General features: G+C 44.8%; 8 protein-coding genes and 1 long non-coding RNA gene across 9 annotated transcripts; 3 read left to right on the top strand and 6 right to left on the bottom strand.

The window, feature by feature from the left end:
- Positions 1–5,187: 5,187 nt before the first annotated feature.
- LOC112345818 (G-type lectin S-receptor-like serine/threonine-protein kinase At1g34300) lies at positions 5,188–7,491 on the top strand. The gene has a single exon (XM_024673321.1). It carries the CDS (start codon positions 5,188–5,190, stop codon positions 7,489–7,491), a length of 2,304 nt encoding a protein of 767 aa, XP_024529089.1.
- Positions 7,492–9,771: 2,280 nt separating this feature from the next.
- LOC112345795 (pentatricopeptide repeat-containing protein At2g33680-like) lies at positions 9,772–12,417 on the bottom strand. The gene is made up of 3 exons (XM_024673241.1): positions 12,340–12,417; positions 11,670–12,257; positions 9,772–11,611 (listed from the first exon to the last, which is right to left on the bottom strand). The coding sequence occupies exon 3, from the start codon at positions 11,489–11,491 to the stop codon at positions 9,842–9,844; it is 1,650 nt and encodes a 549-aa protein (XP_024529009.1). The 5' UTR covers positions 11,492–11,611; positions 11,670–12,257; positions 12,340–12,417; the 3' UTR covers positions 9,772–9,841.
- LOC112345817 (pentatricopeptide repeat-containing protein At3g09040, mitochondrial-like) lies at positions 11,578–12,247 on the bottom strand. Its single transcript, XM_024673320.1, has 2 exons — positions 11,670–12,247; positions 11,578–11,611 (listed from the first exon to the last, which is right to left on the bottom strand). The coding sequence occupies exons 1-2, from the start codon at positions 12,245–12,247 to the stop codon at positions 11,578–11,580; spliced, it is 612 nt and encodes a 203-aa protein (XP_024529088.1).
- Positions 12,306–15,722, bottom strand: LOC9631623 (ATP-dependent zinc metalloprotease FTSH 9, chloroplastic). Its single transcript, XM_002968038.2, has 14 exons — positions 14,717–15,722; positions 14,598–14,663; positions 14,417–14,536; positions 14,300–14,365; positions 14,057–14,242; positions 13,918–14,004; positions 13,751–13,864; positions 13,578–13,702; positions 13,420–13,528; positions 13,233–13,358; positions 12,851–13,174; positions 12,673–12,796; positions 12,479–12,622; positions 12,306–12,425 (listed from the first exon to the last, which is right to left on the bottom strand). The coding sequence occupies exons 1-14, from the start codon at positions 15,680–15,682 to the stop codon at positions 12,421–12,423; spliced, it is 2,562 nt and encodes an 853-aa protein (XP_002968084.2). The 5' UTR covers positions 15,683–15,722; the 3' UTR covers positions 12,306–12,420.
- A 3,349-nt stretch (positions 15,723–19,071) lies between these two features.
- LOC9631171 lies at positions 19,072–19,782 on the top strand. Its single transcript, XM_024673329.1, has 4 exons — positions 19,072–19,151; positions 19,209–19,238; positions 19,330–19,430; positions 19,480–19,782. Exons 1-4 carry the CDS (start codon positions 19,097–19,099, stop codon positions 19,660–19,662), a joined length of 369 nt encoding a protein of 122 aa, XP_024529097.1. The 5' UTR covers positions 19,072–19,096; the 3' UTR covers positions 19,663–19,782.
- A 2,045-nt stretch (positions 19,783–21,827) lies between these two features.
- Positions 21,828–22,631, top strand: LOC112345790. Its single transcript, XM_024673220.1, has 3 exons — positions 21,828–22,246; positions 22,334–22,372; positions 22,420–22,631. The coding sequence occupies exons 1-3, from the start codon at positions 22,085–22,087 to the stop codon at positions 22,540–22,542; spliced, it is 324 nt and encodes a 107-aa protein (XP_024528988.1). The 5' UTR covers positions 21,828–22,084; the 3' UTR covers positions 22,543–22,631.
- Positions 21,985–22,420, bottom strand: LOC112345791. Its single transcript, XR_002992166.1, has 2 exons — positions 22,313–22,420; positions 21,985–22,261 (listed from the first exon to the last, which is right to left on the bottom strand). It is a non-coding gene; the product is annotated as an uncharacterized LOC112345791 (long non-coding RNA).
- LOC9631170 (ER lumen protein-retaining receptor) lies at positions 22,603–23,884 on the bottom strand. The gene is made up of 6 exons (XM_024673219.1): positions 23,690–23,884; positions 23,358–23,623; positions 23,115–23,230; positions 22,992–23,065; positions 22,852–22,915; positions 22,603–22,752 (listed from the first exon to the last, which is right to left on the bottom strand). Exons 1-6 carry the CDS (start codon positions 23,778–23,780, stop codon positions 22,716–22,718), a joined length of 648 nt encoding a protein of 215 aa, XP_024528987.1. The 5' UTR covers positions 23,781–23,884; the 3' UTR covers positions 22,603–22,715.
- LOC9631622 (probable polyamine oxidase 2) lies at positions 22,615–26,902 on the bottom strand. The gene is made up of 14 exons (XM_024673218.1): positions 26,184–26,902; positions 26,034–26,128; positions 25,886–25,974; positions 25,708–25,821; positions 25,257–25,344; positions 25,113–25,198; positions 24,963–25,065; positions 24,814–24,911; positions 24,311–24,740; positions 23,690–24,245; positions 23,358–23,623; positions 22,992–23,230; positions 22,852–22,915; positions 22,615–22,752 (listed from the first exon to the last, which is right to left on the bottom strand). The coding sequence occupies exons 1-10, from the start codon at positions 26,206–26,208 to the stop codon at positions 23,934–23,936; spliced, it is 1,440 nt and encodes a 479-aa protein (XP_024528986.1). The 5' UTR covers positions 26,209–26,902; the 3' UTR covers positions 22,615–22,752; positions 22,852–22,915; positions 22,992–23,230; positions 23,358–23,623; positions 23,690–23,933.
- Positions 26,903–26,916: the final 14 nt, after the last annotated feature.

Here is a 26,916-nt window from a genome sequence, read left to right as displayed (position 1 = left end):
GAGACTTATCCTCTTGAATCTTTTGAGGAAAATATTTTCACCCCAATTTCTTGAAAATGTGATTAGCTGACAGATCTCGCAAAAGGCCATCAGATCTCTGCTGTCTTCTTTTATCCTTCACCTGTAACTCATCTTCTTTCAGTTTTTCCTCTCTTCTTTTCATTCAGATATGTAATATTGCTACTCAATAAAACCTTTGAAAGCAATAAAACTATAGCAAATCAATCTCCACGACAACAGATTGGGAATGAGGAAATAAAAACAGTAGATAGATCTTCAAAGAAGAACAATGCATCTTAGCTCGTTCTAAAAGCTGTCGTTCTTGGCATGAAATAATGGGAACCAGTGGTTTTACCCTAAAGACTACAAAGAGGCAGAATTCAAATGGGGCCAACGTTTTGCCAATGATCCTAGCCATCCATATCAAGCATTATAGGATATTATAATGCATCAATGCCAAAAATAGCAACTTTAAATAAGGAGGATACCATGGCGTGCCTCTCGCACGCCTCGCCATCTACAAGGTTTGCTGGGGGATTGGCTGCGAAGAATCGGACATCCTCGCGGGGTATGACGCCGCGGTGGGCGATGGAGTGGACGTGATATCCGTCTCCATCGGAGGACCCGCGGTGAAGTATAGCTTGGATGGGTTGGCGATCGGAGCTTACCACGCGGTGGAGAAGGGCGTCGCGGTGGCGGCCGGGGCTGGAAACTTTGGTATCTGGACGATGCAGGTGATCAATGCTGCACCCTGGATTTTCACCATCGCTGCTAGCACAATTGACAGGAGCATTGACAAAGCCAATGCTTTCATAAGCATATTGAAAGCCAGTTAAAACTACAACTTGACATTACGATGTAGTGCAAGAATTTGCATTTTGAGAGTGGGAAAGTTTTCCTTCTAGTCTGAAAGTGGAAGGACTCTTTTTTACAGTGCCAACACAGATTTCTAGCCAGCTTGCTAGATGCCTTGAAAGGAGGTCTAGAGAACATCATCATGAAGTGTGGATTGTAAATCTCTTTTCTCACCAATATTTGATGGAACTCTAGAAGTCTGTAGAATCTGAGAACTACAATCGATTCTTTGTAGCGTTTCTGTAGAACTATTTTCTTCCACAACTACAATCGACACTGCCTCCAAGCCATATTAAGCACTTGGAAGTTGCTCCTAGAGGTAGAATGACATGCTTGCCAAGATCCAGGGAGCTTATTTCTACTGGAGGACTCAAAGGTGCCTTATTCCTCCAATAAAATATGTGTGATGAAATGATGAACACTAACCATAGCAACACATACCATTCACATAAAGAAGCACTAAGTATATGTGTACATATGAACCAGGTCTGCTCCTGGAGACTTCCCCATTGTCCCTTTCATCTGGCACATGCTCTTGAACCTGCTGAGCCAGTCTATCCAGCAGGATGTGTGTCATCATATAGCTAAGGAGCTTGTTCACAATCAAGTTCTCTCCACTCCACAGTTGTGAAATGAGTCCCTTATAGTCAAACTTTTTCAAAGTGGTGATGCCTCCCAAGAATCTATGAACAATTGCTGTAGGATACACTTGAAACCAGCAGAAGAAAACTCCATCACCAAAAGAAGAATACAGAAAATTAAAAATAGAAAAAGAAAAAAAAGGAACATTTACCCTGTCAAGCATGATAGCAATGTTTGACCCTCGGCCTGTATGGGTTACAAACTCTTAAAGTCTCCTTTGATGTAATTTCAAACCTAGTTCTTGGTGTCAACTCCATAAGAGAAATTGGCATCTTTTTCCCTCTTCTTGGAGGCAGTATCCAGATTCATAAACTCCACCTATAAAAATGTGAGTTGGCATCCAAGTTTAAACCTTAGAACATACCAGTCAGGCCATATTTCCAACTGACCGTTTAGTAGGCAAGATCTAACACCCCGTCTCATCTCTTCAAGCTCCAACTTTGTCAGAAGTAACACATACCGGATGATGCCACTCCTTGATAACATCTTGTGAATCTCCACTCCAAGATTAAGATAGCTCCCATGACAATACTGGCTTCCACATAAACACAATGAATTATTGTACTCCTCTTTTCTCTGTAAGACAATGAGTCATTCTTGCACAATCATAAAGAGGAAAAGAGCAAACTTCACCTCCTTCCCTGCACAGGATTATAATTGAAAATTTGTTCTGTATTGGTCATAGAGCATACTCCAATGATGTATTGGCCATTGACAGCAGTCACCCTAGCAAACCCCATCGAACTGATTCGATTCTACTCTGCCCCACAATTTGCCTTGCATGAGAACTTGCAAAATTTTCTTTGTGCATGGCATCCACCACTACAAGATCGTAGCCAGCAGCATCACCCTGTAACCTTAACTACACTAAAGAATCTGGGTAAGTACATATTGCTTGTTCTCATCTTACCCTCAGCCGCCATAAGCTTGTCCATCTGAGGGAAGAAGCGATTGAGGAGAAGAAAACAATCCATGATTTGCAAGATGGCACATCCAATCATCCAAGGCAATTACATCGGAAAGGCCTTGATAAAACTTCTCTCTTTTTTTTCCCCTGCGTCTGGAACTGTTGCCAAGCAGCACATAATCTCCCTGTATCTTTTCCAGAGTTGGAGTAACCCCTGCTTCCCATTGCTGTGACTACGATACCAGTTGATCAAAAAGAGGCGATCCATGGCTGCTAGAGCTTCTTCTAAATCCGCGAGCTTCTCAACACCCGCAGTGGCTTGCTCACCCGACACTCTTGTTGCAAAAGCTCAACTGTGAAAACATTGGACGATGTTATGGACGCCATCAGAAATCATCCAATTGCTGAGAAGCCTGCTGGACTTCATGCATCACTTCACGTAGGCTCCAAAGCAGTCGGGTGGCAAATCGGATATAACGTAGAATGTGCCTAGCACATCCTGGACCTTTTCAGTCATATGAAGATCAGCACCAAAGAGTGATCTCTTGCTGCGGAGCTCTGTGAGCAGTCATTCTTGCCTCTTCGTTGCTCGCTAGCTTCTGTAGTTACCCAGGCCGAGATGATTTCTGATGGCGTCCATAACATCTGTATGCCTCTCGGACTCCTGGCAAATGTCTAATCTCACGAGTCCCAGCCCGAGGCTTGCGACGTGATGCATGAAGTCCAGCAGGCTTCTCAGCAATTGGCTTGTCACCTGTAGAGCAGAGAGAGCAATATCAGACCTCCAATATGAAATCAGTACTATCTTAATATATACTATTTACTGTTATTGTATATAAGAGTTAGAATGTGGTTCCAATGTATACAACAGAGTACCACTAACATTGCACTGCCAGGCTACAGGACTGGATTGTATGCTAGCACTGAAGTCTAGCAACAAGTGGAAGCTGACAGAGGCTCTTGGAAGTATAGATCTCTATGGGTCACTGTTGCGAGGGAAGAGTGTAGAGCACATCAATTTCCATGCATATGAAAGACCTAGAGGCACTGACAATACTTAAAAGGAAAACTTCCCTTGATCGGGCTGCTTAGAGGCGACTGGAGTGACCTCCTCTTTTGCAGCTCGCAGTTTTTGCATAAAGTGGTGCTGCTATTATCTTGCTAGTGTAACTATTTGCGCTGTTATTCACGATGCTAGTGTTGTTGTGCTTGACATATAGAGATAGAGAAGTCGACTTCACTGGACTGGCAAAGCTGTCTGCGGAGTTGATGATTCTCGTGGAAGCCTGCTGCTGTGACACATGGCGTCAATGGCTTCTGGTCGGCTGGAAGCTCAGAAGATAGGCACCTGTAGGCAATAATCGGGGGTGGCAGAAGCGATCTCACTGACAGACCCCCTGTGTTGTTATCCTCGAGCTTTGGAGCTGGTGTTGCATGTCCGGCTCTTCCTCCTCCTCCCATGGATAGACGGCCGTTGGCCGGTATGTTGCCGCTGGCGGCACTGTTCGCCTTGTGCCTAGACCCGCAGTCTTTTTGTTGTTGGGCTTGATAGGACTTGGATGTAGCTTCTTGCTTAGTGATTAGTTGCTCCTGGATGCGCTTGTGATCTTGCCAGCCAGAAAACGATTTTTTTCGCATAGATGTAACTGTAGGAAAGCAAATGCTTACCCACATCCGTCGCTTCTCTTCTTCCTTTTCACATTGCAAGTGATTGTATTCCTCAAACATTGGAAAATGTCAGTTCTGCAGATTAACATTAAGAGCTACAATACCACGGGATGAATTTCTTACCACTTGAGGTTCGCATTCCCACAGGTTAATCTTCACATAATTATCAGTCTCGCCCTCAGCTTGAGAAGGTAATACTTAGCTTTTGGAATGGAAAGATTGTGAGAATAAACAAAAAGAAGGAACAAGTTCTCACATGTGTGAACGTTTCATCTGACAACATCCAATCCACATAACCTCTCCTTGATGCTCAAACCTGTATACTCACCTTCTATGAGCCCTTGCACCCACACTTTGCCATCACTGCTTTCTTGTGCAGAAAAATAATAAAAATAGAAGAGTCGAACCTTACAAGTCAATTGCACATGATAAAACTGATTCTAGTGAGCAATAATTCATATATTAAGATGGTAAAACAATGAGACCTAGCAATCTCTAACATAGAATCCATAAATGCTTCCAGCAAAAGAGCAAATTCCCAATGCACTCGCTTCCTTAACTATTTTTTGTTAACCATTGTAACCATTTTTTACGTGTCTTTCATTTGAACCACACACAAAGGAAAAAAATCTCACCCTTACTCTTTTAAATATAAAAGGATGCTTTAGACTAAACTAATGTATGCTGGGTCCTTTTACAAACATTAATGCTAGACTATGACTTTTCAAGTCTTTCCCTGAAAGACTTCTGGATACACAAGTGGCTACGACTGACGCAAAATAATCCGGGTGAGACCAGCTAATGAATGACTTTTAGCTTTCAGGGAAGAAAACTTTCAGCTATAAAAACAATGCAGGCATTTCACTTTGGTGTCTCCCTGTTCATTTAGTAAATAGCAATTGCTCTTGATGTTTCTCTATTTTAGGATTCTCATGTTGTGTTCCTTCATTTTAACTTTCGTGGCAGCTGATGGTGGAAGTCCTGGAACAACCACAATTGTGAGAGGCGAAGACCTCCAACCATGGATTACATCTCTCAAGGCCACCTTTTGTGCAGGCTTTAGGCATCTCGACTCCAAATCTTCCCTCTATAGTTTCTCAATATGGTACACCAAAATGCCCAACACAGTCATCTGGAGCGCAATGTCTAATGACACTGGAGGTTCTCCAATCGGGCTTATCAAATGCGACCAGCTCGCTTTCCAGACCGATGGTCGGCTGATTCTCACTTCCAAAGCTGCTGGAATTGTCTGGGGAACTTCTACAACAACTCTCTCAGTTACAAAAGCTTTACTTCAGGAGAATGGCAACTTAGAGCTGCTAGCAAGCAACGGAGTGCCTGCTTGGCAGTCATTTGACCGCCCCACGGACACCATTCTTCCTGATCAGCAGCTCATTGGAATCACCCAGCTTGTCTCCAATAACCGAAAATATTTCCTTCAGATGGATGGGAGTAAAGTTGCACTCTATTACCAGGGATATTGGCTTGAACCATACTGGAGGATAGAGAATGAAAATCAATCCAATTCTGCCAATTCTGTAGTCAGTCCTCGTCTCAACTTCAGCACTAGTGGGATGCTTTCTTTCTTTGATGGGAGCGGCAGCTCCTGGAAAAACCCTGTCAAAGTATATGACACAGCACAGAGGTATGCGCTTGATTATCCTAAAGTTGGTCTAACCCGGAGGCTGACCGTGGACGATGATGGCAACTTGAGAATCTACACTCTTGATGAGATTAACAAACGATGGATCATAACTTGGCAAGCTGTTCTTCTCGAGTGCAACATCTTTGGAAAATGTGGGCGATTCGGGATTTGCACGTACCGGCCGACTGCAACTTGCACCTGTCCTCCGGGATTTCACCCCACAAATGCGTCCGATTCATCACAGGATTGTGCTTACAACACTCCATTGGCCAAGTGTCCCACAGGCCAAAACTCAACAGATCCAAGAAACTTCAAACTGATCCAACTTGTACGCACGGACTTCAAATACAATGACTACAATAGTGACCCGCTGCCAACTCCGTCATCCCAGGAGGATTGTATCCAAAGATGCCTTAGGGAGTGCGAGTGTCTCGGAGCTGCTTTCCAAATGGCTGGCGCTGGAATATGCTGGCTCAAGGGTTTAGATCCCTCGGGTTTATTCAATGGCAAGCAGTCCCTGGACGTGGACAACGTTTTCTTCTTGAAGCTTTCTGCCAAAGATCCAGGAAAAAGTCCAGATGCAAACATATACGTGACAAATGCAAATGCCACTGTCGTTCCTGGTTTCCAGTGGCTGGTGATCCATCGGCCATTTTTCAGAGACGCTCCTCGAGTTGCTCTATTCATTACAACACTTGTGTTGGTGGTGTTCCTCTTGGTTGTGGGGCTCTGCTGGACCATAAGCGCTAGAGCACGTAACAACATGATGGATCTCGATTTCAGCAGTGGGCCTGCAAGGTTCACGTATCAGCAGCTGCAAACTTTCACAGACAACTTCTGTGACAAGCTTGGATCGGGAGGATTTGGGACGGTCTACAAGGGGCGGCTTCTAAATGGCACCCTTGTTGCAGTCAAGGAACTGGAAATGGCCATGCAAGCTGATAAACAATTCCAAACTGAAGTGGAGACCCTCGGCAAGATTCACCACATCAACCTCGTCCGGCTGTTGGGGTATTGCTATGAGGACAATCGAAAGCTCCTGGTTTATGAGTACATGCCTAATGGTTCACTAGAGAAGTTACTTTTTTTGGATGATGCAAAGCACTTTTGCAGCTGGGCCAACCGATTCAGCATTGCTTTGGGGATTGCAAGAGGGATAACATACCTTCATGATGAATGTCAGGAATGCATTCTCCACTGTGATATCAAGCCTCAAAACATCCTGCTTGACGAGAGCTTCTGTCCAAAGGTAGCGGATTTTGGTTTGGCCAAGCTAATGAAACGGGAGAGGGCATTGAGTGTCACAACTGTTCGTGGAACCAGAGGATACCTTGCGCCTGAGTGGATCAGCAACCTTCCAATCACAACCAAAGTGGATGTCTACAGTTTTGGAATGGTTTTGCTCGAGATTATAAGTGGCAGAGAGAAGTACATCATGACGATATCTGCCATAAACTCAGAAAACAGCCGATGGTGTCTCTCGGACTGGGCTTACAACATGTATCAGGCTGGAGATATGGAAAGCATTGTTGACAAGAAGCTTGTTGGGGAGGAAGTGGATTTCATGCAATTCAAGAGGCTGCTTAAAGTTGCATTGTGGTGCATTCAGCACGATGCACATGCAAGGCCATCAATGGGGAAAGTGGTGCAAATGATGGAGGATACTGTACAATTTCCTGAGCCATCATCTCCAAATTCTTCTTTCTCCATAGGTTTAGATCCTTCTATGGACTACTCAGAAGACACTATTGGTTCTCTGACAAATGGACGATAAGTAGACAACTCTAAAATAATGTTATTATTGGTTATTTTGACGTGTTTATCAGTTAATATAACCTTTCTGTTTTTAACAAAATGTTTTTAATGAAATAAACATACTCTAAAGGTCACTCAGCAAGCAGAAGACTAAAGGATGGATTCTTTCTAGCTGGGAGGAGATGTAGAATTGAGTCATGGTGGTATTGGTAAATGATGTATACAACTGCCTCCAATTCTAATGCTTTTTTCACACCAGCAGCAAACACAAAATCAGGAGTTGATGGAACTTCCTCTTTGCAACTAGAGCACCAAGACTAAATGATCAAGTGCTAAAAGAATGAGACTTTTTGGCTCAAGGTGAACCATACAATTCGAATCGTTATCATAATCCATTTCTTTTAAACATGTTTGGGAATTTAGTCATGGGACCAGAATGTGGAAGGGAAGGCTCAATACTTACCAGTGACCACACCGAAATCAAAATATGGACATGTTTAAAGTCCAGAAGCAATACATTTGTTCCACCAGCCGTAGAAAAGTTTCCTACTATCCTTGATTACACTAATCTAATATTATTTGTCAAAGCAAGGGGATGTAGGTACGACGATTAGGTAAGAGGATCGATACCTCCCATCTCCATTTTTTTTTAGTGTTTACCATGCATAATACTCACATAACAAGAGAACGAAATAAAATCTTCAAAATCGATGTATAAACCATGGGCCTGGACCTGGGAGGGCCATGGACTATCAAAAACTCGGCGGAGACAAGCTGGGGAGAGCAAGGCTACATGAGGCTGCAGCATGGAAACCATGACCTCCCACTGGGTCGATGTGGATTGAATGGCTTCGTCTACTTTCCTGTCAAAGAAAAGGTACCACCATCTCCATTACCGCGACTGCCATCTCCGCCACCACCCTCTCCTCGACCACCGCCATCACCCCCAGTTCCGTGCTCCAGGAGGATTTAGCTTCAGATTTATTTCGTTGATTTCAAACTTTGCGTGCTAAAGCCCAGCTACCAGATTCATAAAGATAAGGTGAGAAAACAAGATTGAAGTTGAGGTCCAAGACTTACTTTGCAATCTTTCACAGGTGTGGTGGCTCCCAAAGTTCTCCAGTCGATGTTGCCAAACATTCGGCTGCCTGCATCCCCATCTGGAACACTTGCGGCATTTGCATTTGCAGCAAGTCCAGGGGATGAGGGGACATTCTTAGACTCGTTGAAGCATATAGGCAACAGACCAAAGCATTTCACAACGCCCCACGAGACATGGGGGTGAACACTCCATCTTATAAACACTTTGACAGACTTTTGCTGGAGCGAAAATCAGAATTCATGAGGCCTTCAACTGCGGACTGGACCACATTTTGAAAACTCTTTATGGAAGATTAAAGATGGTCTTCCTTCTCTGGCATTTTCCTTTCAGTTTCTTTGTTGCTAGAAGCAGGCCGAAGAAAAAGGTGTCGAGCACGCTTGGGTAGCCTCAACGTTGCCTGGGGATGTCTTGGGCGATCGATTCCTTTGTTAGCTCAGTTTGTCACTTCAAATTTCCTATCTTAGCTGAGTTCTGATTGCCGTTTCGCTTTTGATTTGTGTTTGCTCTAGAGGGTAGAATTGAGCGTTTTACAGGTCGCGCGTCGCTATAAGCTTATTTATAATCTCTTTTGGTTTGCTGTTAAGTAAATCAGCTTTGTTTTTTTTATAATGATCCAGATTTTATTATCATTCGTTTTAATGGGTAGGATTTGTTTGCTAAACCACAGGTTGCCACCTCCTGGTTTAGGAGTGTTGTGATGGGAGGTGAAGGCATTCTCGGATGTGCTCAAAAGGGGCATTCTTAACATTTGATATGTGTTTTAAACTCTTGTGTGATTCACTGGTCACTGTACGTTAATAGTGGGCATTTGGCCAATGGTCGGCAATTATCTTCTTATGTTTGCATCATTAACAAGGAGCCTTGGGAAGGGATGTATAATGTTAATATTACTATTGAAAAACTAGTGTGATATAATCATAGTAATAAATCAGTCACGCTCAATAATTATTTTCTAAAAAGGGAGAAATATTCTTGGTATTTAGAGTAGAATATTCAAACACATTAGAATATCATTTCAGTATTTTTATGAATACGAAAATTTTAATTTATTGTTTTAAATAAAAACTAAAAAAAATTCAAGAAAACCAGTTACCATACCAGAATCTTCAAGAAACCTAGCAAGCAAAGAATCACCCAGCAAGAACCCATTCTCGTTCACACTTGATGTATCACTCTAGCTTGCAACAATGCAAAAAAAGCAATCCCAAGAACTGTGGTTAATAAAAGTCAGATTGCCAAAATAATAAGAATGATATAAATTCTTTTGCTATGAACAGCTTCTATACAAGCTTGTCACGAGAGCATAGCCAGCCGGATCATTTCCTTGCGATGCTTCCATAAGCGATTGAAACGCAAACTCTCCGATCGCCACATTCTTCCACTTGAGACAAGCCGCGAGGAGACTCCTCCAAGTCACCACAGTAGCTCTCATAGGCATGCTTTCCAGCACCGCCACCGCTTGCTCCATCTCGTTTGCTCGCGCGAGAAGATCCACCACGCAGTGGTAGTGCTCGATCCCTGGGATCACTCCAAACTCCTCCATGGCATGGAAGTATCTCTTGCAATGGAGGACGAGACCGGCGTGGTTGCAAGCCGTGAGAAGGCTGAGAAAGGTGGCACCGTCGGGATGGAAACGCTGCTCGTCCTGAAGAGCGCGGAAGATCTGGAAGACCATCTTGGAGTTTCCCTGGCGAGAGAATCCAGCCATGAGTGAGTTCCAGGAGACGACGTCGAGCTTCGGAGGCTGGAATGAATCAAAGACGAGCTGGGCGTCGATCATGCTGCTACACTCTCCAAAGGCGTGGATGAGAGAGCTCACGACGGTGTTGCTTGCTGCGTCGCCGTGATCGTGATCGTCGTCGTCGTCGTCGATGGTAGCGCGTCTAAAAACTTGAGCTTGGATCGACTTGGTGGCCCTCAGATCCGCCAAGCTCGAGCAGGCCTTGAGAGCCGCGAGGAGGAGAGAAGTTATCCTTTGCCTCTGGAGATCCTCGAAGGCTTTGATCGTCTCAAACAGCAGCAATGCCTTCTCGCTCTCGTGATTCTCGACGTATCCCAGCATCATCACTGTCCAGGAAACCTGAGAAATGTGCTCCTTTCTCTTCCAGAAAACCCGCTCGGCGTCGACCATACTTCCGCATTTGGCGTAGCAGTCCACCAGTGTGTTCGTCACGTATCGGCCAAGAGCAAGCTCCCTAGCTTGAGAGTGGATCGCCAAGCATCTCTCCAAGTTCACCATCTTCACCACCTTTCCATCGACTTGCCGGGGCTTCTCTTTTGCTGCGAGCTTGGAGCAAGCCTTCAGCACGGCAACTAAAGTGTGAGCATCGGGTGAAACCTCTCCATCCTGCTGCATCGCCGAGAAGAGCTCAAAACTCTTCTCCGCATCGCCGTTTTCCGCGTAGCCGAGAATGAGCGCGTTCCAAGAAACCGGGCTGCGAGAGCTGGCCCGGTCGAAAGCTCGCTGCGAGTCTGCCATGCTTCCGAGCTTGGAGTACATGTTGATGAAGCTGGTTGCGACGAACACGTCCAAGTCGAGGCCGAGCATCACAGCCCGAGAGTGAACAGCCATCCCGAGCTCCAACACTTTCGATGTTGCCGTGAAATCTATGTTGTCTTTGTCGGAGTTTTCGGTCGCGATGGTCGTGCAAGCTCTCACTGCTGCGACGAAAGTCCGCGTGCTCGGCTCGAACGGCATGCTCGAAAAGAGCTCGAGAGCTCTTCTTCCTTTCCCATTGTCCGCATAGCTCAGTATCAAAGCGTTCCAAGACACCAGAGTCCGATCGCAGGGAGCCTCGTGAAAAACTTTCTTGGCATCCTCCAAACTTCCACTCTTCCCGTACGAATCCACGAGGGTGTTGGTCAGGAGAACGTTGGAATCGAGTCCCAGTTTCACTGCCTCGCTGTGAAGAGCCATAACTTTCTCCAAGAGCAAAAACTTTCTTCCACGATCGAGATGATCTTCCTGTTGCTCCGAGACTCTCACACAGGCTTTGAGCGCCGCTATGAAAGTTTGTGCGTTTGGAACACACGCAACCTGCAGCATCCAGTGAAAAAGTTTAAGTGCAAACTCTCCATCACCACTCTCGACATACCCGAGCATCAAAGCGTTCCAAGAGCCAACTTCGCAGCGATCTTTGATGTTCTCAAAAACTCTGAATGCGCTGTCCATGCTCCCAGATCTAGAATACATCTCAACCAATGCCACCGCCACGAACAAGTCGAGCTCCAGGCCCAGCTCCAAAGCTCTCGAGTGAATTTCCATTCCTGTCCATGCTAACCAATCCCGAGAGCGCGAGCTCGACTTGGCCTTGAGGCATGCCACCAAAGTCCGGGAGTTTACGTCACAGCCCTCGAGCTGCATCAGTGTGAAGAGCTCAAAAACCCGATCAAAATGCCCGTTGTCGGCAAATGCCAGCAGCATGGTGTTCCACGAGGCTGTGCTGCGTTGTGCCATCCTCTCGAAAAGTCTTTGAGCTTCCAGCAATGAGGCACACTTGGCATACATGTTGACGAGCGAGTTTGCGACATAGATGTTTGAGTCCCGGCCGGTGTTGATGGCTAGCGCATGAATGAGTTTCCCGGCAGTAAGATCTCTGGCCTGTGTCGATTGCTTCAGTGCGGCTAGCAACGACGAGATGCTGCTAGAATGCTGCTGCTGTAAATAACACATTTGGAACTTTCTGGACACCGGATTAGAAACAAAAAAGCCACCATGAAACAAAGCTTACTGAAGAAACCAAGTGATTCCCAGAAAACTGTTACCTCGCGTCGCTTTAATTTACATAGGCAATGACCTGTATGTACAGTATTCGCGATGCAAAATTTATAAAGAATATATATATATCATTCTGCAGAACAGACGATTTCAACAGTAAGATTGAATTTCACTTGGAAAGCAAACCTTCTCCTGTTGGAGGTAGCAAGTCGGTACTTGGTAGCAAGGTGGACGGGACTATTTCACCCCGGATGAAAGCAGCAAGTTCTATCGGAGCAACCACCAAATTCAACCATTTTTGTAACACTTCGCCTTCCACCTTCTCTTCCGCTGCCAGAAAAACGACGTAAAACCTGTTGGTAGCGAAAAGATTAAGGTACCTTCAAGCTGCGCTCCAAGTCCTTCAAGAACATTCGGATTCGATCGAATCACCAACAAAGCCATACCAAGTGCCGATTGAAGTAAAGTCCTGACTTCTCGTTGCACCAGGTCCACCATGTGTCCCTGTAGAACACAAGTTAGCAAACGAAAGAAAAACAAAATTTTCACAAATCTTACTTGGTCTTTGGCCCAAGGAAAAGCCGAACCCGAGTCATCAAGACCACCACCGGACAACGTTGCAAGTGAGATCGGACCAATGGAAGGATGGAGGCCATATTCAGCAATCGCCTTATATGCCACGTCTGTCGCTCGTTTGATATCATCTAGTGCTCCAGTTGAGACTCTGCCCGAGTAAACAACCTCCTCGGCTGCGCGGCCGCCTAGCAAAGTCACCAGACGGCCCCGTAGCTCGTCCACAAACAACAAGTATCGGTCCTCAGACGTTGGTGGTATGTATGTGAAGCCAAGAGTTCCTCCTGTCCTCGGAAGAATGCTTAGCTTCTACAAAACGAGAAACAAAAGCTATAGCTAAGCCCGTTCCAATAACTTCAGAACATACCTCTACTCTTGTTTGCCCGGGAAGTAGATTTGCGACTGCTGTTCCTACGACTGCGTGCCCGGCCTCGTGTCTAGCAACCACGCCCTTCTCACTGCCGTGAAGCATAGAACGTTTCTTCTCTATGCCCTGCGAGCGTGCTAACCACACGTTATCACGGAAGAATGATCTCAATTGAGAAAGTTCTTACCGCCACAGCACGCTCAACAGCACGCGAAAACTCCACTTTCCCGACTTCAAGCTTATTTTCTCTACCAGCTAGTAGAGCAGCCTCGTTTACAAGGTTTGCAAGATCCGCTCTGCGTATACAGGGTCGTAAGCCAAAATATTTGCAATCTACACTCTTACCCCGTAAAACCCGAGGTAGCCCCGGCAACAGCATTCAGGTTGACGTCCTTCGAAAGAGGCAAGCCCTTCTTTGTGACGTGCACGTTTAAAATCTCTTCCCTTCCTTGCCGATCGGGTGGTTCCACCTGGAGACAGTGTAAAAGACAATTCCTTGCAAATACTTAATTTCTCACCATAACAATCCGATCAAATCGTCCGGGTCGCCTCAGGGCGGGGTCTAGAACATCTGCTCGATTCGTAGCTCCAATCACGATAACAGTTGATGCGGACTCGAAGCCGTCTAATTCCTGTATAAAACAAGAGGTAAATTATTACAAAAGATGGCTATTCCAGCGCTGACCGTCAGGAGCTGATTCAATGTCTGCTCGCGCTCGTCATTGCTGACACTACGCAGCCGGCCATCTCGTCCTTTAGCAACCGCATCAATCTAGAAAGAGCAATAAAAACGGATAGAGAAGGGTTTGCGTTTGCATGAGTACCTCATCAATGAAGACGATAGAAGGTGCATTCTTCTTGGCCCTTGCAAATAGCTCACGAACTCTGGAAGCACCCATGCCAACGTAGAGCTCGACAAACTCACTCGCTGAGCAGCTTATGAATGGAACGCTTGCTTCTCCTGCCACGGCCTTAGCCAGTAGAGTTTTGCCTGTTCCAGGAGGACCAACCTGTGCCACGCAGCCTTCAGATTTCACCATCGCACGCCCTCAAAGTAAATCACTTACTAGCAACACTCCTCGAGGTGGCCGGGCACCCAGTCTTGCGTAGCGCTCCGGAGACCGCAGAAACTCCTACAATCGGTTGTGAGTGTCAAATGCTTTTCGTAAGACGGAAGCACGTACCACTATTTCTTCGAGCTCTTCCTTGGCTTCATCAACCCCTGCAACGTCTGCAAACATAATAGGACCCTCTCGATCGCGGTCTTTGCTGTCCTTTTTGTTTCGCAAGCGTCCAGTCGTCCGCTAAACACGGCACAAGTCATGAAAAACGAGCACTATCAACTGGAAAACTGCTTTGCTTTACCTGTGGAAACTTTATGGGAAATCTGGCAAGTAGTCCGGCAACAAGTCCGATATACAACAAACCAATCTGCCAAAAATGATAAGATAAACGGACAAAAGAAAACGAAATAACCATCTTACCGAGAAAGAACTTATAGCACCAAAAGACCGCTTATCGGGAGCACCAAACTCCACACCATTCTCGATCATCTTTTGGTAGGGAGTCACGATATCACTCGGCCTTGTGGTTGTGTAGAGGAACTTCTTGGATGGAGGAGAGGCAGCAGCAGCAGCTATGACAATGGCGTCCTCGGGTGACGAAGAAGAAGAAGAACTCTTCGTCTCGGCGTTGGAGTTTGCTGCTGCTGCTGCTGCTGCTGCTGTTCTCCTCGCCGTCTCGGCCGCCAGCCTCGCTCTCTTCCTCAGCGAGAAAGTAAAGTGGACGCCATCCACTTCCACGTTTTCCACCTCGTTCCTCTCAATCCTATGGAGAAACTCGCTAAAGGCAACGCTGACATAGTGGACGTTTGCTTCCGCGCCAGCCGATGGAGCTCCAGGCGAGCCCGGGAATGGAAGTCCCGGCCTCAAGAAGCGCATGAGCATGAGCACCACCCCGAGCTGGAGCAGCAAAGCTCCAATCTCATGAGCCTGGGTGGCGGCGCCCTTGGAGCCCCAGCTCCACAGATTCCACGCCCACTTCGGCCGCCTCCACCATCCCTGCTGCGATCGATGGTGAGACGGCGGCTGGGAATCCTGGCCGCCGCCTCTTCCCGACGTGCTAGTGCTTGTGCCGCCGCCGCCGCCGCTGCTATCGTCGTCGCCATTGTGCTCCTCGCTTGGCGACGAGCCCTCCGAGGCGAAATTGGAGGCGAAATCTCTTGTTCTCCGGGGATAGAGCAGGGATTTCTTCACCAGCAGCCATTGCTGCTTCCTCCGGAGGCCTAGTTGGTGCCCTGGATTGGAGAATCGCCGGCCAGTGAGCGAGAGGTGAATCTGGAGGCCAACCTGTGGCGAGAAATAAGAAGATGCACACCTGAGCGAGGAGGAGGAGGAAGAGGAGGATTGGTGATGGAGAAAGAGTGCCGCGCACCAGGAGCAAGCGTTCATCGTCGCAAATCACCGCGCCCTACCACATTTTAGGGCTCCTCTGGTCTAAAACCTAAGCATGCTTAAGCTTTGTTTGATTCGTGATATTATAATGTTTCTAATTACTCGAGGAGGCTGGAACACGTCTAGCTAAAACATTATTGTACTTCTTGGACTCACAAATTTAAACGAGCCATGAAGAGGCTATGAGAAGATGATAGAGAAGAAGTGTGGATGCTTTGCCGTTAATCACAGATTTGGAAGGGAAAATGTTCTCTTGAACAAAAAAGATTCGTGAGATCATCTTTTATGCCAAAAATATATTTCCCCGTAAGACACTTTCACTAAGTTGGGCATTTGCCAGCAGATTTTCCAAGTACTTTTCGCTCTTTGGATGTGGTGGTGACCTATAACAGGTTTTGCAAGGTTTACAACACGATGAGGCTGAGAGGCTACTTGAAGATATGGGTGTGCTCCAATGGTGATAACTTACATAATGCTCATTGGCAAATTCACCAAAATAGACAGGTTAGTGGATGTATACTGGGTTATTGAGGACTTATCATTGAGGACATATGTATTGGGTGATATTGGGTGAGGAAGTAACATGGAGAAATTAAGAAAATAAAGGAAGAAACAATGTGGAAGAATAAAAGAAACCTTGGAAAAGGAAGAACAAAAGCTAGATAAAGAATGAGAGTCAGAACTGATTAATGTGTTAGTAAAAGAGAATACTAGAAATTATGAAGAAATAATGTGATAAGAAGGTGGCTCAGTCTAAGACAAAATAAATATTCTAGAAAGAGGAAAAAGCAGATGAAAGAGAATTAGATGATAGATTTAAGAACACTTTATATCATATAAAACTTCAAACTCACCCTCAAAACTATTGAACTCCTTACTAATTTAATTTGAGCTCAAATATAAGTTGCTTGAGGAGAGAAGAAGAATGTGTGTGATTTCATAAGATTAGAGAAGAGAACAGCAAGAGCATGACTAGTTGAATTTAAATTATATCTATCTCAAATGTATGTTCAAAATTTCAAGTAGAGATACCCAGTAGCAAGTAGATGATAGCAAGGCTGCTAACAAGATAAATAGAGTCTAAACCTTATTAAATCTACCACCATATAGTTCTTTAAGTATGTTGCAAATGTTCATAATTCCTAGCCAAAAGTTTCCTCACACAAAAATTTAAGAAACTTTATTTACTAAAAACTTACCCCAACCAAGGAAAGATGGCATTATATTCATAGCTCACAAAATTCAATTGGATTTGCAAGTAGGGTCTCTACTAGAATTGAGATTAGGAGTGCCATGTAGATTCTATTGCATATGATTCAAAGAAAAGAAAATAAAGATGACTTTATGAAATTGCTTATAAGCTATAATTAAAACTCTTTAAAACACTTTAAAGTTCACTCCAAAAACTCTTTTAAATGCTTTTAAACACTGTTAATTGCTCTAACCTTAAAGACACAACACATTACAAGCTCACAAGCAAGTATATAGAGGTTTAACTTCTAATCCATAAGTTAGATCTCTCATCTAACAACTTTCCAAAGGCAATTATATCCAAGCCCGAGACATAACCTAACCCTTCCCTATTGTTGCCCTCTTTTTTATAGTAGCTGATTTCCTCTAGATCCTTGTTATCCTTCAGTGTAAATTCCTTCCACAACTTTTAAGAAATATCTATGTCATACTCTAAATGCCACATCCATCAAAACATAACTTTAATATAGTGGCATAATAGGTCCATAAAGTAAAAATGTTTAAAGAAAAGACCAAAACTACACCCCACCAACTCATTTGAGCCCTCCTTTGCTCCAACCCTCAACTGGATCTTCATTATCCTTGAACTCTGTAAGACTCATTGTTCATTATTTTTAACTTCCCCATGTCATTATACTCACTAATTCTTCAAATATGGCCACTTCCCATAAATTGTAGCAGCTATCATCATGATCATCACTCCAAAAAATACTCTCTTCCCCTAACTCTTGAAAGAACTTCCTTTTGAAGAGAAATAGCCACATTTGATTTTCACCATTTATTACCTAGACTCTTCATTCTTATTTGATTTTGATGCATATGAGACATTCATTAGCTTGCAAGTAGCCTTAGCTTCGCTAATCCCCTCTTTTGCCACTTGAAAGAACATTTGTAATGGTTTATCCTTATATATTGCAACCCATGCCTTCACTGTAACAATACATTGTAAAAGATTTGTCATGCCATGGAATCAACTTCATCTAGGTCTTAGTTTAGAATATGAGTCACATGCAATAGATTTGCCTGATAGACTTGCACAGGTTTGTCAAGTTTGTACTTCCTGCACCTGTTGGTGGGATTGCCAAGTTGCAATAGCTACCTACACCAAGTCACCACCTCTTCTCAAGTTTTCATATAATCCTTGCTCCTTTGGGAAACAAACTAATGTTATGCTTCTCTATCTAGAGATATGCACAAAGCATTTATTATTTCCTCTCCCTTTACCTTTTTGTTCCACGCAGCACATTCAAAAGTGCCCCTTCACTAAGTCACCTGGTAATTGAGGATCACACATCAAATCTAGAAGCGTCTTCCTGATCCTATCACCTTCTTGGCTATGTCAAGAACTTTACCATCCTCAAGTTGCAGGACATCGCTAGTCAGATCCTGCTCATGATCACGAGTAGAGGTCCTTTCTTTGCCACTGTTTGCCACCATAAAACTGCTTAAGAAGCCTGCATTTCAATGCGAGAACAATAGGGTGTTAACAACTCCAACTACTGTACATTAACCAGTCTTTAGACAGAAAACAAGCATTCCATCTTTGGTTGATTGAATCAAGCTACCACAGCTTAAAACAAAACAACACCACATAGTCTTGTCCCATGAAACTACCACAGCTTCAAATGAAAATTATGTGACATTCCAAGTCACTCAAACAGCCACCACAACAATCTAGAATGACTAATGGACCCAGCTTATTCATAATGGTACTCCCATCTCCACCAAAGAATGGGCATATGCTTAAATGAGGTCCATGATCATATTTCAAGTGAAAACATTTATATTGCTGAAGGGGAGTGAGGGAGGGCTAAAGTGAGTGGATAAGACTCATTGCACCTCACTTGTGAGACAAAAAAAGACCCTCAAATTTTGTTTTAGTTAATTTTTCTTTTGCTCCCTTCTAGGCCCACAAGCATTAAATGAGAGTGAGGAATAGGTCCAATTCCATTGTTCCACGAGTTGCAATGTTGACCATTAAACATTTGTTGTGTTGTCCTTATCGTTATCATGGACCGCCAATTGCTACAGTATACACTGTAGGAATTGCAACTTGTTAACATCAACACAGGAAAAAAAAACATTTTTCACATATATAAGTATTCAAAGGTCTCATGGTTGTTGTGCATCCCTTCCTTCTTCTTCTACTGTTCTGGTACTATGGCGCAGTCTACGGTCTCTATTGACAATGCAAAGCTGCAAGATGAAGGGGCTGGTGAGTGATAGCTTTTGAACTTGCTGAATAAGCTCATAATTTCGTTTGTGCGTTTAGATCAATATGTGCAAGCATTGGGGCTAAAAGGTCTGTTTCATTCATTCATTTATACATGCTCTCGCAACACCATGAGATTGTTTGGACTGTTTTCATTCATAGATATGTTTCTGTATTGCAGGAGGGTCTATTACAGAAGGGACTACAAAGGACAAGAAGGACATCCAGCATTTGCTGGAGTATTGGCACGATGATATCCTAGATGACACCAGGCTTCCACAGGTATATAAGGATTTCCTACATTACATTGTTGCCATTGTTATTCTATCAGAGAACTCTACTTGGTCCGTTCAAGAAAAAAGATGGCTTCTACAAGGATGGATGGAGGCTTGACAGTCAAAGTAATGGGCCCTTTGTGAAGTTCCCTAAAGAAGATCCCAACACTAAGTACCAGAATTTTGCCATCCAGTGGGAAAAGTCAGTCTTTTCATGTGTGGTTGCTAGAAGGAGTTAAAGGTGGCTGTTATCAAGAGGAAGTCTGGAAACACTTGGGAGATTGTGATGGAAAAGTAATCTCCCATGTTAATTATGTTTGTACTATATTATTATGCTTGCTCTGTTTCATTCGCAGCTCTCTGCTTTGTCAACTTTTTCGACTCCATAGCTACCAAGAATCTCCTGTGCTCTTGGCTGTGACAAGGAGACTCCAACCGTGATGAGCTTGATGGGAGACGGAGGATGATATAAAGTTTCTCTCAGTTCTAGCTTGCTCTGATCGATTGAGAGCACTACCACTCACTGCATGATCGATCTGCAATAGCCATGGTGAAGAGTATGCCATATCGAGCCACTCCAATCACCTGGAACACGCTGCTAGCGACCTTATAAGTCCTGGCAGTGTCGTGAAGGGACTCCAAGAGACCATGAAAGCTGCCCAGTGGCTCACGTCGTAAAGCTTCCGGCTTACCATCATTGGCCTCGATCATCTCCACAACAGCCTCCCTGAGAGGTCTCGCAATATCCATTCCTTGGACCAGATTTCTGTATATCTTCTCCATGCGCACCTGAGTGGACTCTCGGGAGCACAAAATCCTTTGTTCCATCACCCTCTCGGATCAAGGCTGTGTGCGTTGGCACTCTTTAGAAGGGATTCGACCCCTTGGCATAGTATAGATCTCTGGTGGGGCGAACGCGATTGCCGTTGCTGCTGCTGTTGCAGGACCTGTCACAATGCTTCAAGAGCCTTAACGAGGAAATAGTTGCTACAGCATACCTCTCGATCAAATATTTGTTGTCCTCATCGATCATGGCATCAAATGGCACAAGGGAAATATCAGCAAAAAAGACAAGAAACTAGTGCTCACCTCATTCAGAACTATAACCAGTGAATGTTTTCCAGCTGTGATTCAAAAGGCTTGACAATAACATGGTAGTATCTTTGAGGTACAAGAGTTGAAGTCGCATTCTCGGTTATGCCCGCGTTGTGCAACAGGTAGAGGCGAGATATGACCAAAATGACTGTGTCGATTCCAACGTCTTTGAAAATGACTTGGACTTGCCCCCATGCTTTCTCGTCGTCCATGTCGAACTCGTCATGCTTCTTGCGGTCACCTTCGGTTGTGGCCAAGAACAGCACGTCCCTTGCATGACCCCTCTCAAACCAGAAAATTGCCCGCAGAACAAAAACAGTAAAATAAAAATACTTGAACTCGCTCAAAGCGTATAGGGAACTCTGAACCTGATCAAAGTTGTACTTCATGGTTTTTAAGTCCGTGATCCTTCCTGTGCTAAAGAGCCAAAATTTGAATTTACCCGCAACCAACACCTGTGCAAAAAACTGATCAAAACAGGGAAAAAAAAACCCAAAAAACACATTATAACATTAAGTTTTATTAATCTAAATTTTATTACTACTATAATCTAAAACTTGTAATTTGAATAGCATAAGGATATAAATCAAGACTTAGGATTAATTCGTTGCGTCTCACTACATAACAACATATTAGCAATACAAGTGATACAGTTATAGACTTACCGACAAATACTCTCTGATCTTATTTCTTCTTTTTCTTAAAGGTTTTACTTTTCTTTTTGCTGAGAAAAAATAAAATTTTAATTTTACTATTAAAATTTAGTAAAATATTACCTTGTTTCGGCCACCACAAGCTCTTCTGCTGCATTTTCATTCGCTCCTCGATTGCCAATTATATTTCGCTCAGCCTCCTTGATCCTTTCCATCTGTTTCTTGCGAATTCCAGCGACAGAAGACACTTGCAATGCTCCTTTGAATCCTTGGATGTATTGGCAAAAGTCCCGAACCAAATACCCATCAGAATCATTTTCCGGTATCCAATTTCTACCACCGGTTGGCGCTGTGATGAGGTAGTGTTCCCTTATAGCACAGGCCCAGAGTGATGCAGCAGATGCTCTCCCACCATTAAACTTTACTTCTTGGCATGCCACATCCTAATACACCAGAACAAGAAGCACAAAGTGAAGCAAGTAACACATTGCAAAACAAATGTCAATTGGTGTGTAGAGATAATGTGGAAACTGAGCTAACACACCTCATAATCTCTAGGCCAAGAAACAGACTCCTCCTTCTCCACTGCTGCCACCTCCTCCTCCGTAGCCACCTTCTCGAATAGCCTAACCCTAAAACAACTAAAAAAGTTTCCAGGCTAAATTTGAAGAGGAGCCTTGTAAACAGTATATAAGCTAGCTAACCATTCCAATAAAATGGCAGCTGCAAATCTTGGCGGGATTTGACAATTATTACTACTGATTTTGTTCTGCTTTATGCTAATCCAGGCGTGACTCGTGGTGCGCAGTCGTCTTCTTCCACAGCGACTGGATAGATATAGAAAAACACTGTTTACTTTTCTAGAAACCATCTAGAAGAAACTCACAGCTACTTGTGCCGCCGCTCTTTTCCAATGGCGATGGCGATGCGTTGTGCTGCTACCACCCTCCCGCCGCTGTGGTGCCGCTTGCTACTCGCGAGGAAGATGGCCTACCTTCCATCGCCGTATGCTCTCGACATGACCAAGGATCATATGTCGGAGCGCGAGCACTCCCTGGAAAACATGTACTTCTGGGTTCGTTTCTTCTTCCTGAGAGCAAAAGAGAGAATTTCAGTGGCTTAGATAGGCAAATTTACTTACATTTGGTGCTTGTTGATGCAGAAAAAGGAGCGGGAGCTCCTCAAGAAGCTCGCCAAGAAGGTCGGTATTCTTTTTGTAGGATCTCCAGTGTCTGATAAGAATCGCAGGCCGGAATCGAGGTCGAGGATACTCGACAAGTGGTGCCGCCAATTGTCCCTCTGCCAAACTCGGCTTTTACAGTCACTCTCTTGGGGCTGGAGAACGAGGAGCTTCGAGCTGCAGAGGGATGAAAGTTCCAAGCAAGGAGAAGCTTGATCGACTTGTAAGATGTGTGATATATAACTCCAATGTGAAGAGATAAAGAAGAAAATTTGCTCAAGCAAAGACTCACATTCCAGTAGATGATCCCTGAGAGCGTTCTTCGCCGCTCTTCCTCTCTCTGCTTAGATACAAGAATCTACGTTCAAGAAGGAAGATGAAGCTTCTCGTTGTTCCTCCAGCTGCAACGCAAAACAGAAGAAGGATCAGCACACACACTCAAGAAAAAAAAAAGACAAAAAATTGGATTGGAAAAAAAAAAATGGATTGAAATTCCGTACCACTTGATGTAATAGTAAAAGAAGTCCGCATACAGTGCGGTCTGTACAATTCCAGATATCCATGCTGCACACGGGAAAAAACGGAGAAGAAATGAATTTAAAATCCTTGGTAAGTTGTGATATAAAAAAAAATGTCATACTTATCCATTGCCTGTAGCCCTTTTCAGTGAAATACCGAACGATCCAATTCAACAGATACAGCCCTCGATATGCCCTGAAATGCAATCAAAAACATGAAACAAAAGCAAGTTTGTGAGGCGTACCCAAGCAAAAAGACATAGTTCCCGGTGAGGTTGTCGATGTTTTTGGTTCGCTGTAGCAACACCAGCTGAGGAAAGATCGCCACAGCCTCCAGGTAGATAGAAAACGTCCACAAAACCTGCCATATTCGAAAAACTTAGATGATATCATACCAAAAGGAAAGAATGAGAAAAAGAGGAAAAAGGAAAAGCAAAGAAGAAAGATCATCTACCAAAGAAAAGAGGTCGGTGCCAAGTATAACTTACCTCCAGTGGAGTGAATTTGGTCTTGATCAGGAGCGCGAGAGCAAAGCATGGAATGATCAGCATGTAATGCTTGAAAGTGTCCTGCTCCTTGTCGTAAGTCTGGCGCACGACCTTGTGATGCCTCATGTACCACACGATCGTGAAAGAGGTTCCGAGAAAAATTATTTTCATAACCGTGTTATAGAGCGAGACATGGTGCGTGAAAATATCCAAGTAGCGCGTCGCAAAGACGAGGGCATAGAGCTCCTGCGTCTTGAGAGAAATCCCTGCGCAAAGATTTCTAAGCAGCACGAAATCAAAAGAATCGAGGAAAATTTTCTCTCTTCCCTTACCGGCGCAAGACTTGATGGTGTGGATCTTGAGCAGCAGCACCACGACGCTGAGGAGATGGGTCATGTCGCCGCAGAGCCGGAAGATATTCATCGCTGCTGCTCCGATTGATCGGCCGCTCCACGCTCTGATCGATCGCGGCTTAGAAACCCTCCACGCTCTCGATCGATCGCGCCTAGAAACCCTACTCAGGAAAAAAATGTGCCTATAGATTTAAATTTTAGGGCATTCATTTAATTCATGACTTCACAGGCGAGAGATTTGGAGCGGGATGGCGAGCTCGATTTCTTCCGCCATGGCCGGCTGGAAGAGCTCCAGATCCTTGCATCGCTCCTCGATGGTCTTGCGGCACTCGGCGGCAGCGAGAACTCCAGTGGCAAACGCGCCGTGGACGGTCCCTGGAAAGCTGCTGCTCGTCGCCTCTCCAGCGAAGAACACGAGATTGTCCACTGGAGCGCGCAGTCGATCGTAGGCGCCGTGAGAGACACCCACGGCGTCATAGGTGTAGCAGCCGAGGGAGTTTACGTCGGATCCCCAGTGAGACACCAAGCACTTGGTCTGCAAGAAGGAAAACAAGAGTTTTTAGCTCCAAACTAGAGACCAAAGAACAGCAAAGAACTTACCGGCAAGGAAGCGTTTGGCAATATCTTCTTGAGCTGCGAGAACGCGTAATTCTTGGCGGCTGATTCACTCAGCTTCTCCAGATCGTTGGCGAGATTTCCAGCGGGCATGTAGACGAGAACCGGGTGTCCCGTGGCTTTGTGCAAGTTGAGGAAGTAGCTGCACTCGTACGTGGTGGAAGCGACCACGCCCAGGAACTCGACGTTGGGCCAGAAAACGTTGTCGAAGAGCATGGCGATCTTGTTCTCGTTTCCGACACCCAGTTCATTGATGGCTTTTACTTTCCAGTCCGGGAGTTGAGGCTCAAAGTTTATGATCTTGGCTTGGAGCACTCCGAGAGGAGCAGCAACAACGATCGCGTCGGCGTTGAAAACCTTTCCATTTTCTACAGCAACGCGGACACCTTTCGGATGTCGACTTATTTTTGTTACTCTGGACAGACAAAATGCAAAGAAAAAAAGAAAAACTCATCAGTCGTGGACTATTGTGTTCTTGCGCGTGTTACCTGTGATTCAATTTTATATCGAGTCCTTCGGCCAAAGAGAAAACGACAGGCCAATAACCTTTGACCATGAGGCCGTGGCCACCTTCAAGTAATTCTTCCTGCACACGAAAGGATCTGAGTCACGGGGAAGAGAATTGGTCATGTCTCACCTCATCCCAGCTCTGGAGGGAGATTTTATCTGCGTCAGCAGCAAACCATCCTTCCAGTCTACATAAGTACCACTGTAAAACTCGGTGTCCCAGGCCTTCTTGTCTGAAACAGGGATATTTAGTGCTAAGTCGGAGTAGGAAAGCTCGTACCTCAGGTCTGGACGTCTTTTAAGTATGATCGAGAAGGCCTGCTTCAGCGACATATCTTGTGCAAACTCCTCACGAACTTTCTTAGTCTGCACGAAAAGAACCAAAGGAGTTTAACGCTATGCTTTCTAACAAACAGTAAGATACCTCTTCAAGCAAGGCCTCGAAAACTTCGCCCATTCTAGTCACCAGCTGCGGTGGAATCTGGTTCCCTGCCGTGTCGAAGAGAGCATAGCTGCAAAATCATGGAACGAGTTAGAAATACCTTAGAACCACAACATTCCAGAAATATCTGCGGCAACTAGACGAACTCGAGCTAACGAATTAAATTTCCCTGAAATCACATCACCTCTGGAAGATAAATCTCAGTCATAGTCGCTGATGCCAGAGCCTGCAAGCCTGATTCTTGATAGAAACCTGGAGCAACTATATTAACCCAGAGCTCCCAAGAACTCAACATAAGAAAAAACAGAATGCTCTGTCCTTTCCCATGCAGCTAGAGAGTAAAAGTAGCTACTTTGTGCACACTCAGACTCACTCCTAGATTTCGAGTGTTCCTACCACCTAGATGACGCCTATCAAAAACAAATTTGCTTGCCTTTCAAGGTCGTGGTCATAGAGGACAGAGTCGTCCCCACTTGTTCGGTAAAGAGGCAGCCTCAAACGTCCTATCAAGGAAGCCAAGGGGTTGTCTTGGCAAACTCCATGTAGCCTGCACAGAAGAACAAGATCGTCTCGTTTCTTTCCTTAAAAGATTTGCTCTTTTCATAAACTACCATGAGGCACCCATATCAACAGGAAATCCGAAAGAAAAGTCTGTATAGATCCGACCTCCAATTCGATCTCTTGACTCGAGTACCGTCACCTACAAAATCAAATGAACAAAATGAATAAGTGAAGAACAAAAGAGACAAGGATTCCCACCTTGAACGCTGCTTTGTGAAGCATTCTTGCAGCTGCCAAGCCGGAGATCCCAGCCCCTACAACGAGAACAGTAGGAGAAGATGACGATGAATCATCTGAGGAAAGAGAGAGGAATTAGCAACAAAGAGGTGGAAACAAAGTAATTCTTACTGGATGATAACATCGTGGGTGCCATTGCGTGTAGAAGAAAGCCGACAATTCAATTTTTATGGTGTTTACTACTACTGGGTTGTGATAACGAGGATGGATCCAGGGAGCAAAAGAGATACTTGAAGGGAAATATAAAGAACAGAAAAACGAAGTAACCGAGATGAGGCGAAAGCAACCTCAGGCATACACAAACTCCAGACATGCACACTTACTAGAGGAGGAACACACAAAGCAAATCAAAGCAAAGAAAAGGAAAGGAGAACAACGAGAGAAAATTCAACCCAAGGATCTAGAAGTGGCAACTGAGTTGAAAGAGTGGATTCCAGGGAGGAAAAAAGGGGATTTTGAAGAAGAAGCCTGGCGTGTGGCACGTATCCCGTGAGAAATGGATGGTGGAGAACGCAAAAAGGAGAGAACACGAGAAAAACAAGACTATGGACGGACGGATGGACTGGAGGATGGGACTTCTCTCGCGCGAGAAGGGTGACACACAAGCACGAAGAAGAAACGGCAAACAAGCAGCGACAAGCCGCGCTGGCTTACTCCCTGTCCTGGATGATCTCGACCCGGCAACCCCCTATTAAAATCGAAATCTATTTTATTCTATTCTCGATCCAGATTCCAGACCAGAGCAGGGCGCGCGCGCGATCGCTGCTGCGAGATCTATCTTCGACCAATCCGCGCCGCGCCGATCGACCGCAAGAGGGCAAATCGCTGCCGCTCCAGACAAAAC

This window comes from Selaginella moellendorffii, unplaced genomic scaffold (genome assembly GCF_000143415.4).
Source record: "Selaginella moellendorffii unplaced genomic scaffold, v1.0 SELMOscaffold_10, whole genome shotgun sequence".
NCBI lineage: Eukaryota > Viridiplantae > Streptophyta > Lycopodiopsida > Selaginellales > Selaginellaceae > Selaginella > Selaginella moellendorffii.
This window is presented reverse-complemented; position numbering and strand designations above follow the sequence as displayed.

What these genes read in the sequence shown, in the direction of transcription:
- LOC112345818 (XM_024673321.1), top strand. Translation starts at nt 5,188, where the DNA reads ATGCCCAACACAGTCATCTGGAGCGCAATGTCTAATGACACTGGAGGT.
- LOC112345795 (XM_024673241.1), bottom strand. Translation starts at nt 11,491, where the DNA reads ATGGCTCTTCACAGCGAGGCAGTGAAACTGGGACTCGATTCCAACGTT.
- LOC112345817 (XM_024673320.1), bottom strand. Translation starts at nt 12,247, where the DNA reads ATGTGTTATTTACAGCAGCAGCATTCTAGCAGCATCTCGTCGTTGCTA. An exon ending in TGGAACGCTTTGATGCTCGG is followed by an intron (nt 11,612 to 11,669) that starts GTATGTCGAGAG and finishes TGGATGCTGCAG; the next exon opens with GTTGCGTGTGTTCCAAACGC.
- LOC9631623 (XM_002968038.2), bottom strand. Translation starts at nt 15,682, where the DNA reads ATGAACGCTTGCTCCTGGTGCGCGGCACTCTTTCTCCATCACCAATCC. An exon ending in CACCTCGAGGAGTGTTGCTA is followed by an intron (nt 14,243 to 14,299) that starts GTAAGTGATTTA and finishes TGCGTGGCACAG; the next exon opens with GTTGGTCCTCCTGGAACAGG. An exon ending in ACTTGGAGCGCAGCTTGAAG is followed by an intron (nt 12,623 to 12,672) that starts GTACCTTAATCT and finishes TTTTTCTGGCAG; the next exon opens with CGGAAGAGAAGGTGGAAGGC.
- LOC9631171 (XM_024673329.1), top strand. Translation starts at nt 19,097, where the DNA reads ATGGCGCAGTCTACGGTCTCTATTGACAATGCAAAGCTGCAAGATGAA. An exon ending in GCAAGCATTGGGGCTAAAAG is followed by an intron (nt 19,239 to 19,329) that starts GTCTGTTTCATT and finishes TCTGTATTGCAG; the next exon opens with GAGGGTCTATTACAGAAGGG. An exon ending in ATGACACCAGGCTTCCACAG is followed by an intron (nt 19,431 to 19,479) that starts GTATATAAGGAT and finishes TTATTCTATCAG; the next exon opens with AGAACTCTACTTGGTCCGTT.
- LOC112345790 (XM_024673220.1), top strand. Translation starts at nt 22,085, where the DNA reads ATGGCGATGGCGATGCGTTGTGCTGCTACCACCCTCCCGCCGCTGTGG. An exon ending in TGGAAAACATGTACTTCTGG is followed by an intron (nt 22,247 to 22,333) that starts GTTCGTTTCTTC and finishes TTGTTGATGCAG; the next exon opens with AAAAAGGAGCGGGAGCTCCT. An exon ending in TCAAGAAGCTCGCCAAGAAG is followed by an intron (nt 22,373 to 22,419) that starts GTCGGTATTCTT and finishes TAAGAATCGCAG; the next exon opens with GCCGGAATCGAGGTCGAGGA.
- LOC9631170 (XM_024673219.1), bottom strand. Translation starts at nt 23,780, where the DNA reads ATGAATATCTTCCGGCTCTGCGGCGACATGACCCATCTCCTCAGCGTC. An exon ending in AACTATGTCTTTTTGCTTGG is followed by an intron (nt 23,066 to 23,114) that starts GTACGCCTCACA and finishes ATTGCATTTCAG; the next exon opens with GGCATATCGAGGGCTGTATC. An exon ending in GGGCTACAGGCAATGGATAA is followed by an intron (nt 22,916 to 22,991) that starts GTATGACATTTT and finishes TCCCGTGTGCAG; the next exon opens with CATGGATATCTGGAATTGTA.
- LOC9631622 (XM_024673218.1), bottom strand. Translation starts at nt 26,208, where the DNA reads ATGGCACCCACGATGTTATCATCCA. An exon ending in ACCCACGATGTTATCATCCA is followed by an intron (nt 26,129 to 26,183) that starts GTAAGAATTACT and finishes CTCTTTCCTCAG; the next exon opens with ATGATTCATCGTCATCTTCT. An exon ending in CCCTCCAGAGCTGGGATGAG is followed by an intron (nt 24,912 to 24,962) that starts GTGAGACATGAC and finishes TTTCGTGTGCAG; the next exon opens with GAAGAATTACTTGAAGGTGG.